The sequence below is a fragment of the Lingula anatina genome, chromosome 4, assembly GCF_051362555.1.
Source record: "Lingula anatina isolate TDL-2025a chromosome 4, LinAna3.0, whole genome shotgun sequence".
Classification (NCBI taxonomy): domain Eukaryota; kingdom Metazoa; phylum Brachiopoda; class Lingulata; order Lingulida; family Lingulidae; genus Lingula; species Lingula anatina.
Window position 1 is genome coordinate 12,643,987 of NC_141770.1, and position 12,670 is coordinate 12,656,656.

At 37.0% G+C, this 12,670-nt stretch overlaps 2 protein-coding genes across 4 annotated transcripts; both read right to left on the bottom strand.

The window, feature by feature from the left end:
• Positions 1-1,035: 1,035 nt before the first annotated feature.
• On the bottom strand, positions 1,036-5,867 carry LOC106163174 (U-scoloptoxin(05)-Cw1a). Of its 2 annotated transcripts, none has more exons than XM_013540688.3 (3): positions 5,704-5,867; positions 3,565-3,696; positions 1,036-3,084 (listed from the first exon to the last, which is right to left on the bottom strand). In XM_013540688.3, exons 1-3 carry the CDS (start codon positions 5,756-5,758, stop codon positions 2,885-2,887), a joined length of 387 nt encoding a protein of 128 aa, XP_013396142.2. In that variant the 5' UTR covers positions 5,759-5,867; the 3' UTR covers positions 1,036-2,884. The 2 variants fall into 2 exon arrangements, with proteins under 2 accessions (XP_013396142.2, XP_086867895.1); XM_087011769.1 differs by lacking the exon at positions 5,704-5,867 and adding an exon at positions 4,792-4,936.
• A 3,898-nt stretch (positions 5,868-9,765) lies between these two features.
• Positions 9,766-12,388, bottom strand: LOC106163164 (putative NADH dehydrogenase [ubiquinone] iron-sulfur protein 6, mitochondrial). Of its 2 annotated transcripts, none has more exons than XR_015334017.1 (4): positions 12,181-12,388; positions 11,325-11,378; positions 10,655-10,870; positions 9,766-10,269 (listed from the first exon to the last, which is right to left on the bottom strand). XR_015334017.1 is itself a non-coding variant. In XM_013540677.2 (4 exons), the coding sequence occupies exons 1-4, from the start codon at positions 12,352-12,354 to the stop codon at positions 10,198-10,200; spliced, it is 423 nt and encodes a 140-aa protein (XP_013396131.1). In that variant the 5' UTR covers positions 12,355-12,383; the 3' UTR covers positions 9,766-10,197. The 2 variants fall into 2 exon arrangements, 1 of the variants encoding a protein (XP_013396131.1); XM_013540677.2 differs by having other exon boundaries at positions 10,748-10,870; positions 12,181-12,383.
• Between the last annotated feature and the right edge of the window lie 282 nt (positions 12,389-12,670).

Genomic DNA, 12,670 nt, shown 5'->3' on the forward strand with positions numbered 1-12,670 from the left:
GCTATTGGACGATAAGGTGGCTGATAAATGTTGGGTGGCTGTAATAATTTTTTCTCAAGGCACATGTTATTCTTAAATGTAGCTGGTCTTTTTTTACCCATCATGACATTCACCTGTCAAGAATGCAGCTGTTACATGTTCCGTTTGTGCTAATATTTATATAAACACCAGCATATTGCTAATGTCTCTGCGGCTAGACTTTATGAGTTGTGATCCTGGCGGAGTAAGGCGCCATGGGAATATTAACCAGTGTGAATTATATCTGTCAGTCCGGTATTTGATATTAATTCTAATGTGCTGGAGACCGGTTTTACCAGTGGAGGGATAATTTCCTACGTTAGAAAGGACAAAATTGATAAGTTGGTTAAAGAGCGTGACCGATCCATGTTCTGAAATTTTACAGCCTATTTTTTTTTTTTCAAAATAGAAACAAGCAGTAAAGATGTAAAATATACAGATATAAAAGCAAATTATGATGCACAAAATAGGCTATTTGGTCAATTATGATGCAATTTTACATAACACCAAAATCAACACCGAATTTTATAGTTAAGTTGCCCGTTTACAAACGAATACAAACAATGTATGTCATCGATCCTCTTTATAGAGATTCGCCGCCCCGTTGGATATTCAAAGCGAACAAGAATTTGCATTGACATTTGAATGACCTTAAAAGGTCAAGGTAAAATGTGCTTTATTGCTTTTGTAAACTCTGTCAAAACGTATCCAACACACAGTAAGGGAAAGGGGCCTAATAAAAAACACAATGCATTGGCAAAAACTTTTAATCAAAAACGTGGGGTTGGATGAAGGTTGTGGGATAAAAGGTTCTGACACACTTTCACTAAAGTATTGTAAAAAAAGACGTTTTATGAATTGCATATTTTAAAAGAAGTTACACATGCTTCGTGAAGGCCTTAAATTGTTTCAGCTTCATTTTTATGAAACTGGAAAGAAAAATTTTACACAAGGATGACCTTGAGGTCAATGTCAGTGTTGCTCAAATGTTGTTGGAGAAAATATATCAAAACTGCGTTGTTTAGAAGAGGTTTTTATTGACAAAAAAAGACAACAAGCATGGAGATAAAAAGCTTACAACTTGTTTATCACAAAGACCTGAAAAAATCTGCTCAAATGCAATCCTGAAGATTAATTAAAAACCGCCAGCTTCTGCCAGGTATTGTGATTTCCTAAGTTCACATCATTTTTGTAGTTTTAATATCTTTGGAAGACTACAGGTGTATGAAAATAAACATGGTACCATATATGTCAGTGTATATGGGAAAACAGAAAAAACTGAATACAAAATTAGGATATATATGAAAAAAATATATAAAGTCTTATATGTCTTTGTCCGACTAAGAATGTGCAACTGTACTAGAAAGTGTGCAAAAAAGAAAAAAAAATACTATGCTAATAATGCTCTTTCTGGAATTTCGATACTACTAGAGTTTGCTTGTTTTTAGTCTTTTGAGGATCTCTTAACTCTAAAATCATTTGACCACTTCAGCAGACAAGCTGTGACATTTTTGGAACAATTCTAAAACATTCATTTAGTAGTTTGTAAATAACATTTATAAACAAAACAGAATCTCTTATCCACAATTCAAGTTCAGGTATTTTGACAGAGGTGAGAGATTTTTTACATGGGATTGCATCTGTAATTATCATAGTACAGGTATTTCTTTCTTCACATAAAATGTGCCATGAAATTATTATAAAAGAATGTTAAAACAATTATGGAAAGACTTATCAAATTATATAAAAGCTAACTAAAGGTATGTACAGTCGAAGATACAGTTATTGCTGACTTGCTTTCATGCAGATGCTAACATCACTACCGGGGCAATTACTGCTTGGTGACCTCGACTTCGTTACTAGAATAAAGTACCAGGAATCGAGTTGTGATGGTGGGGTTATACCTTTTCTTTCTTGCTGTGCATATTCGATCATGCCTCTGCATCCTGAGGCATGTATGTATCGGATTCGATGTGCAAGCTTAATTTTAAAGCAGATCCCACCCATCGATCACTTCTTCATTGGAGGAGGTGAAAAAATAGGTGACATCTTACGACGTCCCTTAAAAAATCAAAAACCATTCCTTTGGATTTGTATTGAATCTGTACATGTAGTAATTCTGTTGATAGGCTACTTGATCACACTGATCAGTGAGCGAGATCTGCTGTCGCCACTGAGAGAGATAAAGCCATTGGCTATTTAATTTGTGGCATAAAAAAACGACTAATATTGACAGTCCACGAAAAGGGGGTTTGTGCCCCCCCCCCCTCCCCACCTCCCCACACACATTAAAATTTGGAACCATTTTACGAGCAATGTGGCCTAAATGTCCACAATTTGCGTCCAGCTTCGGAGAAGTATGACGCATGTGCAGTAAACCCCCTTCCTCGATAACGACATCCCAAGTGACAATAAAACTATGTGTTATATATATAAGCAAAAATAGTTAATTAGCTTGGTAGTTGGATCACAAGCTGAAATATTTTCATACCGTTATGACTGATGCGATTAGATGTTTGTTACTCGCTGACCGTTAGGTGGTATAGCGGCCAGGACCCTCTTATAAATATCATGCATATGCTCTACATCTAACTGCCCATACAAATGTTACCACTTAAACTTGTCATCTTAATTCTGCCTTAATGCTTATATTATATTAGTTAAAACTGAAACACATGTAGGCCTACATAAAAGTGTAAATAATAATCTTGGTTTAATTCTCACACACATAGTCAACTGTGCTATGTAAAAATATGTAGTTTCATCAGTAATTTTTAGTGTTTACACAAAAATTAGAATAAAAAATCTCTTTAGTGTGTAACGTCATTAGATCTACATTCATTGTGGTCAAGGGCAATTCTGCTATTTAATATCGACGACCAAAGTTGAATGCTGCAAAGAGTGCCAAGATGGCGACCAGCAGGGCGTTGGCAGGAACACGAACGCTTGAATTGCACTTGTCGCCGTTGCATATGCATGTGGTGACTGTATTGCCGCCGGCTGAAGCCTCCACGCATTTGTACTCAGAGACTAGCATGCCGCAGGACCTGATCACGGTTGTTTGCCCTAAAAAATACAATCAGTAATTGGAGGGGGTGTCACTGCTTCCGGGAAGTTCACCGGGTCACCTTGGCAACCAGCTAGGGTAACGAGGAGCATCGGGGAGGGGCGGGGGGGCGAAAAAGAACTCCAACTTTGGCAGAAAGAGGTCTGCTCTGATTAGAACTTGTTATATAGAACTGAACTGAACTGAAAACAATATATATATATATATATATAATTTTTTTTTCTATGCAATTTCTGTCTTTTCAAGTTGTGTAATCTAAGGCGGTAAAAGTTCACATTGTTAGGAAATGGCCCTTTTGAAATTGCTGACATTAGGCATGAGCGTATGAAAAGGGGTCGCAGAGGGTTCTGTACACAAAAGAGATTGCCCCACCGGCAGTGCGAATAATAAGCCTTCTAAATACAAGTTGTCTTTTTTTTTTTTTTTTTTGATAAGCTAAATTAAATGAAGCCGAGTATGACAAAATTAAACCAACCTACCATTGCTGAGTTCGGTTTTAACTTTAGAACAAGCGTTGTTGATGGCCCCACAAGTATCTGGAGTTTTATTGGAAGTATCAAACGGGTCGTCGCATTCGGCACCCACACAACTGTAACACTGAAGCGCTGAGCCTGAAAACAAATGATAGACAGCTTATTCACTTGGTATGTTATTTAAAAAACTTGACATTTTGATATTTTACTTTCGAACAAAATCGCAACTCCAATGCTCTGTCCTTGTGTTGATGAAAAAAACATTGATGCAAATGACACGGAAATTCTGGGACCCATAATGCATTAAGACGGTGGTGATATATTTTTGGGCAACTCTATTCCATAGATCTTTTATGTTTTTACTTGCTAAATAAGTCAAATGACCCAAGCAAATAATTATTGTAATAATAAATAAATTCACGAAAACCACATTAAAACAAACTTGATTCTTTTGAATGCCAAGTAATTTACCTTCTGTCATATGTGCTACATGACTATGTGACAGAACATTTGAATACTTTACAAGAGAATACATCGGGCACAACACAGAACATAAGAGTACATCATACCAGGGAATTATATCCGATATAATTCCCTGGTCATACCACACATTGCAATTTCACCAATTTTATTTCAAACAGTGCATTGCGTTTGCTACACAGATCATAGATAGACCAAGAAGTTATAAAGTTATAACTTCTTGGGTTGTTCAATGACACACTGGTCTGGTCGATATTATACGTATTATATGCAGGCTTAATTTCAAGGAAAACGATCGATGACCAAGTCGACAGAACCTCGACCATTGCTTTGGTAATGTATCAACATGCATGGTCGGTGCATATGCATGGGGTCGGTGCGATACTACATGTATATGTATATGTATGGTCCATCTGAATACCGGGTACTTTGCACTATCATATAAACACTCGTAACAAATGTAAGTGTTACTGACAATGCTGGATAATCCTGGCAATATTTCGATGACAAATTGGAAGATTTTTATTTCCTTGTTTTCCTCTCCGGTAACTACACACAGGGCCAAGAAACGAAACAAAACAAAACCAAACCAAAAACATCAATATTGCGAAGTTTTAGAGGGGCTGCAGAGAGTTGCCAGCACGGACAAGAGCGCTATTGCCGGTGCATTGTGCACTTTTCATGAGAACTCTTGCGTTAACAGTTCTATATACGTTTTAGTGCGTGTACTATATATGCTAAGTAGTAACGCACCAACGATAAAGGTCCGAAAGGTGAAGACATCTGTAAAATGGCGTTCAGCCTGTGCAGCTGGTACATCTGCCATGTGCCGAAGCTGTCAGATCTCTGTCTACCATCTCACCTTCTTTTGTTCACACTGCTGAAATGCCATTACCTATTTTACCCCGCGGACAGAGTTGTGAATAAGGTTTGAGTCACCAGTGGAAGACCGCTATGGGCGCCATTTCACTGTAATTAACCTACATCCATATTATTTGTTTTATATATGGACAGTATGGTACAGCGACGGTAGATATAAAAAACTAAAGGATAGGAGTAAATTAACCGAGTGCTACATATGTAACACAGGAATTTTCCTTCTATACTGGTATTAGAGAAGAAAGTTCACGTATTAGAATCTGGTTCTATATTGTTCTGGTTCAGATTTGAAGCTAATATGTTTCTGTGTTCCTGTGTCGGTGCTGTTTTAATTCACTGTTTTTTTTAAATGTTCTCTTAGATCAAGCGGAGAGCGGAGAGCGGAGAGAGAGAGAGAGAGAACAAAAAACCAGCACAGTTACTAGCTTATCGAGCTGAATCTCATCCCAAGTATATAGTTCCTATTCACGCTAAATAAAAACTGAATGTATATGCCAGCCTTTTAGGTTTCAAATTACTAGTGCATTTCTATACTGTTTGGCGTTCTTTAAAACATTTTTCTTTCCCCCTTCCCCATTTCCATCTCTCCTTTGAACTCTGGATTTGTTTTGTGAATATGTGAATAAAAGAACTAATGAGAGAAAATGGTGAATTTCTGCTGAAACATATTTAAGGGCGTGGCTTACGAATTCACCCAACGTCATGGCTAAACCCTAAACACGACAAAAATTACACATATAAATATCAATCATGCAGAATCAAAAGGTTAAAAAATATAGAACTTACTGTATCCGAGGCACACAGCGACCAAGAAACCCACGAGAACAATTCTGTTCGCCATTTTTGAATGCCTGCAGGTTTTGCTAGATCTAGAGACGTTCTTAATATAGCTCGTCCTTTCTGGGGTTCTACACTAAAATTATGCTTAGCGTTGACCGGGTTTCTGTAAACGCCAAGTACGGTGGCTCCTAAAGGTCTATGGTTTCCTATAATGGCAATTCTTAATATTCTATCCATCTTTTTTTCTCTCTTTTCTCAGAGTGATAAATAAGAGTGAGTGAGGCAGAGCGGGAGGGATGGGGGAGGGATGGAGGGAGGTACTCATTAGTAGGAATATCAGAGCTCAAAATGGTTGTTTCATCCTCAGAACATTGTGTTTCTGCAACAAAACATTCTCAGCTGATATCGCCTTCCATCGGCAAGGATTAACTCTAGGCTTCATCATGACAGCGCACTTGCTCACAGCTCTCGGCTGGCAAGTAATTTGATGCAGAAACACAATGTTCTGAGGATGGGGCAACCAACCTTGAACCCTGATATTAAACCTACTGAGCACTTAGGACACTGATTGGAGTGTGCACTACGGAGGAAGACCAATCCCCAAATAATATGTAACAACTCCACCAAGCTCTTTAGGAAGAATGGGACAATATCCTAAATTACAGGATTGTAACCCTTGATAAAGGCTTGTCGCGATAATAGCAGTTCGCGTTTGACACACACACACACATTCACTATTAGACACGTGCACGTGACCTTTATAGGGCTCATCTTTATGCTAATTGTGTGTAAATTTGGCATTTGGTAGCGTCTTTTTAATTTAAAAGGCATTGCTTTAACTCTGTGTAAATCATAGAAAAACATTGGATTTGAGAGGATACATGTTTGAATAAATGGCATAAAATCTTTACCGCTATTGGTATTTCCTGAGCCATAAATCATGTTAGACATGGTTTCTGAAATAAAAGCACTGTTTATCAAAATTTACAACAGTGACGTGATCATTTCAATAACAGCACATGGAATTAGAGGTGAGGCAACCTTTTTGACCAATGTTGTATATACCTATATTTATCTTTTCCTATCTATCTATAGATCGTTCGATCGATCAATCGATCAATTGATTTGCTGATTGACTGAATGTGAAACAGGCCCCATGCCCTTCCCTTCTGGCCACCAGTAGTTTCACATGCTACACACACTGGACAATAGAAGTGTCACCCCCTGAATCTGAGTAATCAAAGTTATAATGCCTGGTTTACTTATAATGTGACTAATGAGTATAAAACCGCTTCACCATGGAATTGTATTGTTGGTCTTTTTTGTGAAATTTGATGTTAATAAAATGATACCAGGAGCATATCATTCCACAGTCATTTATCTCCCCCAAAGTATTGGTTCAGTAGGGGTAACACTTCTATTGTCCAGTGTGTGTACAGCTATTGGGGGCCTCCATAGATAAAAAAAAAGTGAAAAGAAAAAACTACATGACTCATCACACGACCCAACGATGCCCCATGCTGCAAGACATAAGATGACGCAATATATATATATATATATATATATACTGGTTGAACTAGCTAGAGGTGTCACCTCGAGCATGTAATCGATTTAAGAAAAATGAAAAACGAGTACGAATTCTGGACTAGCAGGTTGCAGAAACCGCCTTTTGGTTAACTAGCGACCTTCATCAGTTCCAGTTCAAAAAATGAAAATATAGGTGGGATGGAGGGGAGGTGATGTTTCACGTATATAACTTGACGCTAACTTGGTAGAAATAGTTTTTTTTTCTTCTCCACAAAAAATGTAAGAGTTCTCACAAGCACATAAGCGTCGAAGTTTAAGGGTACTGTAAGGGTTTATGATCATCCAGATACCAGAAATGAGGTTTTTCCTGCATGTAATTATTCAGTGATGCATCTAAAATATCGGGATTTATGTTTCCCGTTGCTAAGCATAAGCATAGGCATCTCAAAGCGTTTAAATCGTTAAATTAACACCTTTCTGTTTGGAGTAGAGATAGCACTCGGTATGGGGCGTAACTCCATCCCCGAACTAGATCTCATCACGAAAATTGACAAGTGTATGGGCTTCAGTTGTTTTTGTCATGGAGTTATGACCCCCTTATTGTAATGTACCGTTGAACAAAAGCTTTATTTTGCCTTTTTTACGATCTAAACTGAACTAAGACTTAAAAACAGGTACTCAGTGGTGTCATTAAATAGTCGTCAAAACGATAATCGTGGGTGCTCTGGTAAAGGAGAAATTTAAGCAACCGATTTTGCATTTTTACCCCAACAGCGTAATTTTGACGTAAATGGCCCTTAAACCGCCATGATGATCACACCATCAACGAACAAAACATGCCCTTGAAAAGCCCTTGACATGATTCATTCATTTTGTATTCCTGTTGATAAGTAATTATTCCCTAGATCACTGAGATCTATCAGTTCACGCAGGTTTTTATCCATTTCAACAGATCATATTTACAGGAAAAAATGAAAATAGAAAAATAAAAACCATTAAACGCCGTGATTTGGCAATTTACAGTTATACTGGCACTTTTGGCACATTGTACAGTCTGTCTGGTTATCGCTGTCGGTTAAATGCACAGTATCAAATTGCGCATAGACAAGTGAAAAGGTGTCTCCTTCCAATTTACGAATTGTAAGTTATAATTTTACCCCGTGTAAGGTTGCAGGTAACAGCAAGAGCTGTTTTTTCCCCCCTCTTTTTGAACCGACTTTTGTCACTCCTAAATTGTGGTAAAGAGTCAGTACAATGCAAGTTATCGAGATGCTTGCCACTGGTAAGATCTAGGCGACAAAGATTAAGAAAGTGGGGGTATTTTGGGCAGACACAGTAGTCCGAGAAGTCGAAAACGTTCGAGAATACCGCCCCTGGTCACGTTCCCGTCACCCGAGTGTTTCTGCTTCGCCGGAGCACGTACCAACGCAACACATTTTGTTATATTATACTAACATATTGCTTTTCTTCCTTATTCTTATAATATTTTTCTTTTTAATATGTTTCAATTTTACTTAATATTTATTTTGATTTAATTAATTTATTTATCTTTCCATTCATTAACAAAAATATTTTATTCTAACCTCTCAAAGGGGTATGTGTAATTTAAGTGTATACACTTAACATGTTATAGCGTCTTTAAATAAAGTTTATTATTATTACACAATAGATAAAAAAAATGCTGGCATTCTGTTGTACATGTACATTCATGGAATCACTTGTTCAAGTTGAAACTTGGGCGTTCCTATTATATATATATATATATATATATATATATATATATATATATATATATATATATATATATATATATATATATATATATATATGTTTAAAGGTATAATACCTGCCTTTGAATCTGTTCTAACTCGCATTTTCTATTTCTTCATATCCAGAAAAGCTACGCATCTGTCTCAATTCAGACCTTTAAAAACGATAAAATCCCTCAAATGTCAGAACATATGACGCTATTTCCTTCAAGGCAATATTGCATCGTTGTCTAACACCCCATTTCCATAGATTAGATCGACCTACTTTAGATCGACCTAACTCCCTGGGGGTTCACGCTAAATAGCTGTCAGCCGGGAGGACACGAAAGTTAATTACCCCCTTAGAGCTTGTAGTAGGCGGGACGGACATTTAAGTCGGATTATCTAAAAGTAATCTAGTGAGACTCCCCGCGGGGATAGATCGATCTAAAATCTATGGGAATAGAGCCTAAGTGACAGGCCACTCATTTATTTAATAACTAAATCACCTAATTGGAAATGGTATAAAACATCGATCCTCAAGTGCAAGAATAAGCTGAGAGTTTTCAAGGAAAATTCAATTTGGTGGGGAAAATACGGGATAGGATATCTTTATGTCCTCCATTATAAAACAAGGCACACCACGACTCCGATTGCATCAGTTGCGATTTTCGCAATATCTGTCAGACCAATCGCTGTACTGCGACAGAGAAAAAAAAATTTTGAAATAAAACTAGTGTGTGATGTTCATAAGTAATGCCTAATCAAAATCAGGTAGAACAATGTGCTCAAAAACGATTCAACAATTTATTATACAAGTGCAAAGCAAGAGCTTTTCTTGATATCAATCTTCATGTTATCTTTCCAAAATACTCTAGCGTTTATTGTGCGGTGATAACATTTTCTCTACTGTTGACCGAGATCGAAAACGTTCCTTATCTAAAACTGCTAAACTTTTGGCTTACAAAGCAATAATGACAACCCAGTTATCCAACCAAAATGCATCTATTTCATCAACACTTGAAGCAACAGCAAAAATCCTGGGAAAACGGCTATTAATCTGTGCACATGCTATCAAGTCTCACACATAAGAGTTGTATCCGCAGACTGTCATTTCAGTAGTTTCAAAAATTCCCTCTGTTTTTTTGTCCTTGTGTAATATCAACCCACATAAATGTTTGCTGTACAGTTAATTAGTGGTACTGTCCTAGACAACACACAGTTATTAATGATGGTGATCGTGATCTAAATAAAACCGCAGTCCGCAATAGTTGCAGGAGTGGTTACCGGGCTGATCCTGAAATAAGAAAATTATATAAAATTGGTTCTTCATGTTATATTAGTATATAAACATAAAAATCATGTAAGGACAAGAAACACAAGAAAAAAGCACATGGGTAATGCCATTCACACTTTACTCATAAAACTATGACAAAACTTTTATACTGTACAAACATACAAGTGCAATGTATATAAGACAATGTAATAGTTTGATACGCGTCATATGACCCTTATACAATTAATTAATACATGAAAAGGAAATAAAAGCCTGAATAGTGCTTGTTGAAAATTATTAAAATATGTCCATGCGGGGCTATCAAAAATGGGAAAATTCAAATTAAAGCACAGTTTTTACACTCTCTTTCATCTCTTGCAGAAATATCATTTTTTCACATCTTTACCTCAAAATAATCTGTAGTGTTTGTTAGGACTTCTAGTGCAAGTTGGATTCTAGGTACTAGTCATGCTCTGCAAGGATACCACCATATTCTTACCAAGTTAATGTAAACTTTTGGATGTCCTAGGGGCCCTCCTCCTCCATCGCACGATACAACTCTATCCTTGCAGGCTTGGGGTGGGATTTCATCAATCAGATTAATTGCCCACTGCTTGTTAACCTGGTCAGAAAGTAAACATGAATGAAATAAAAGACAAGCCTATCCTAGTTGTTTGTAAGGAAGTTCTTTCTTGGCTTGGATGGATTGGGTATAAGGACAAGATATTTTTTACACATTAACCTATAACAAAAACATGGATATTATAAACAAATTATTTGCCTGTAAAATAGTATTGCGTGGCATAGATTGTTGCACTGCTACTGTTTGCTGGTTTTAACACTTTGCTGACGACTTTGCTAGGCTTGTTATAAAATTTGTTTTCATGATGAATGTCTTCTAAACTGGTGTTAAATTAAGCTGAAATGAGCCACAAAAACGAAATTAATGATTCAGAGGATAAGTTATTACATTAACAACTATTATGTGTATTATCAGAGATTGAAAGATTTAGATTTTTTAAAATAAAAAGAAAAGAAAAATAAAGAACATCTTACTCAATAAATGCACCACTAACCTGTTTGTCTGCTACGAGATATCTTGACATCCTATAGTCATCTGCTTCCCATTTCTGGCAAGAAAATAAAAATAAAAAATGTGTACCTCATATAGTAAAAAATGTGCCGTCAGAAGATTTATTCCCTATATTGTATATTTTACATAATCATTGGCTAGAAATAAACATTTATTCATCTTCTGGAACTGGTAAATTCCACCATTTCTTAATTTTTTTTTTTCAGACTTAAAGAAAAACACTGGATGGAGCAAATCAGCCAGTGTTCAAATATAACCAGTCAAGTGAAGCCAGGAGGAGGAGGGGGGGGGGGGGGGCACTTCTGGAGAAGAAGGATAAACTGACAACCAAGAAATGACCGATAGGCAACCTTTAAGATACCCATATTTTCATCGTCAGTTGTGCACACTGGTTGTGGGTGCACAAAAAAATGGCCTTCATGTGTCAACGATCCCTTGCGACCTGTTAGTAATCTTATGTGACCACTTTAAAACCTATGGCAACCTCATTGCGACTGAGGTTGCGACAGGTTGTCAAATTTTGCGCACACAGTCAAGTCGTGCAGGTTTTTTTCCCCCGCCTACTAGTATAAAATGGTCCTTGGCGTGTTACTGACTGTCTCAATGTCTCACTGTACAGTATGAGGTAGAAAACATAATTGTGCCGAATGACTGTCAGGTTTGAAGTCCAGAAGTCTGTTGGCTTAACCTAAAGGTTACTTTTTTCTGACGGAGGTTAGTCAATTATGCCTAACATTGCTGGTAGTAAACTGTCAACCATTTTATAGAATAACACACTGGTAAGTCTTACAATGTACAAGTTGCTTTTCGTCTTACGACGAGAACAAACAAAATATTACCTGTCCTGTGTGTGTCACGACATCTTCTGGTTTCTTCAAATATTCTTCGACAACTGCTGGGTTAGTTGATGGTTTAGGATCAATTCTAGGTAAATTTGCTATAGCTGCTGGATTTGCTTTTGAACTTTTTCTAAATAAACCCCGAAAGATGATCTTCGTGTGCCGTAACGCCATCTTTGTAACCAGTTACACATGCGCAATATCTAATACTTCCGGTCAAACTGTTTCAGTTTGGCTTGTTAATAAATTAAGGTAATTCTTAGAGAGACAGCCACTGTCCAGTTTATTGTGCAACCACATGGTAAGTCAAAGCAGCAAAACCATATGAATAGAAACATTTTCCGAATTATCTATTGTATTATTTGCTAGCACATGTTGCTGGCTTGTTCCCTTTTTGGCTGGTCACAAATGATCACGGTGTGAGTTTTGTCTCAAATTTACCTGCTACATTTTCTGTTAGTTATATAGATGGACAATGGGTAATTTGTAC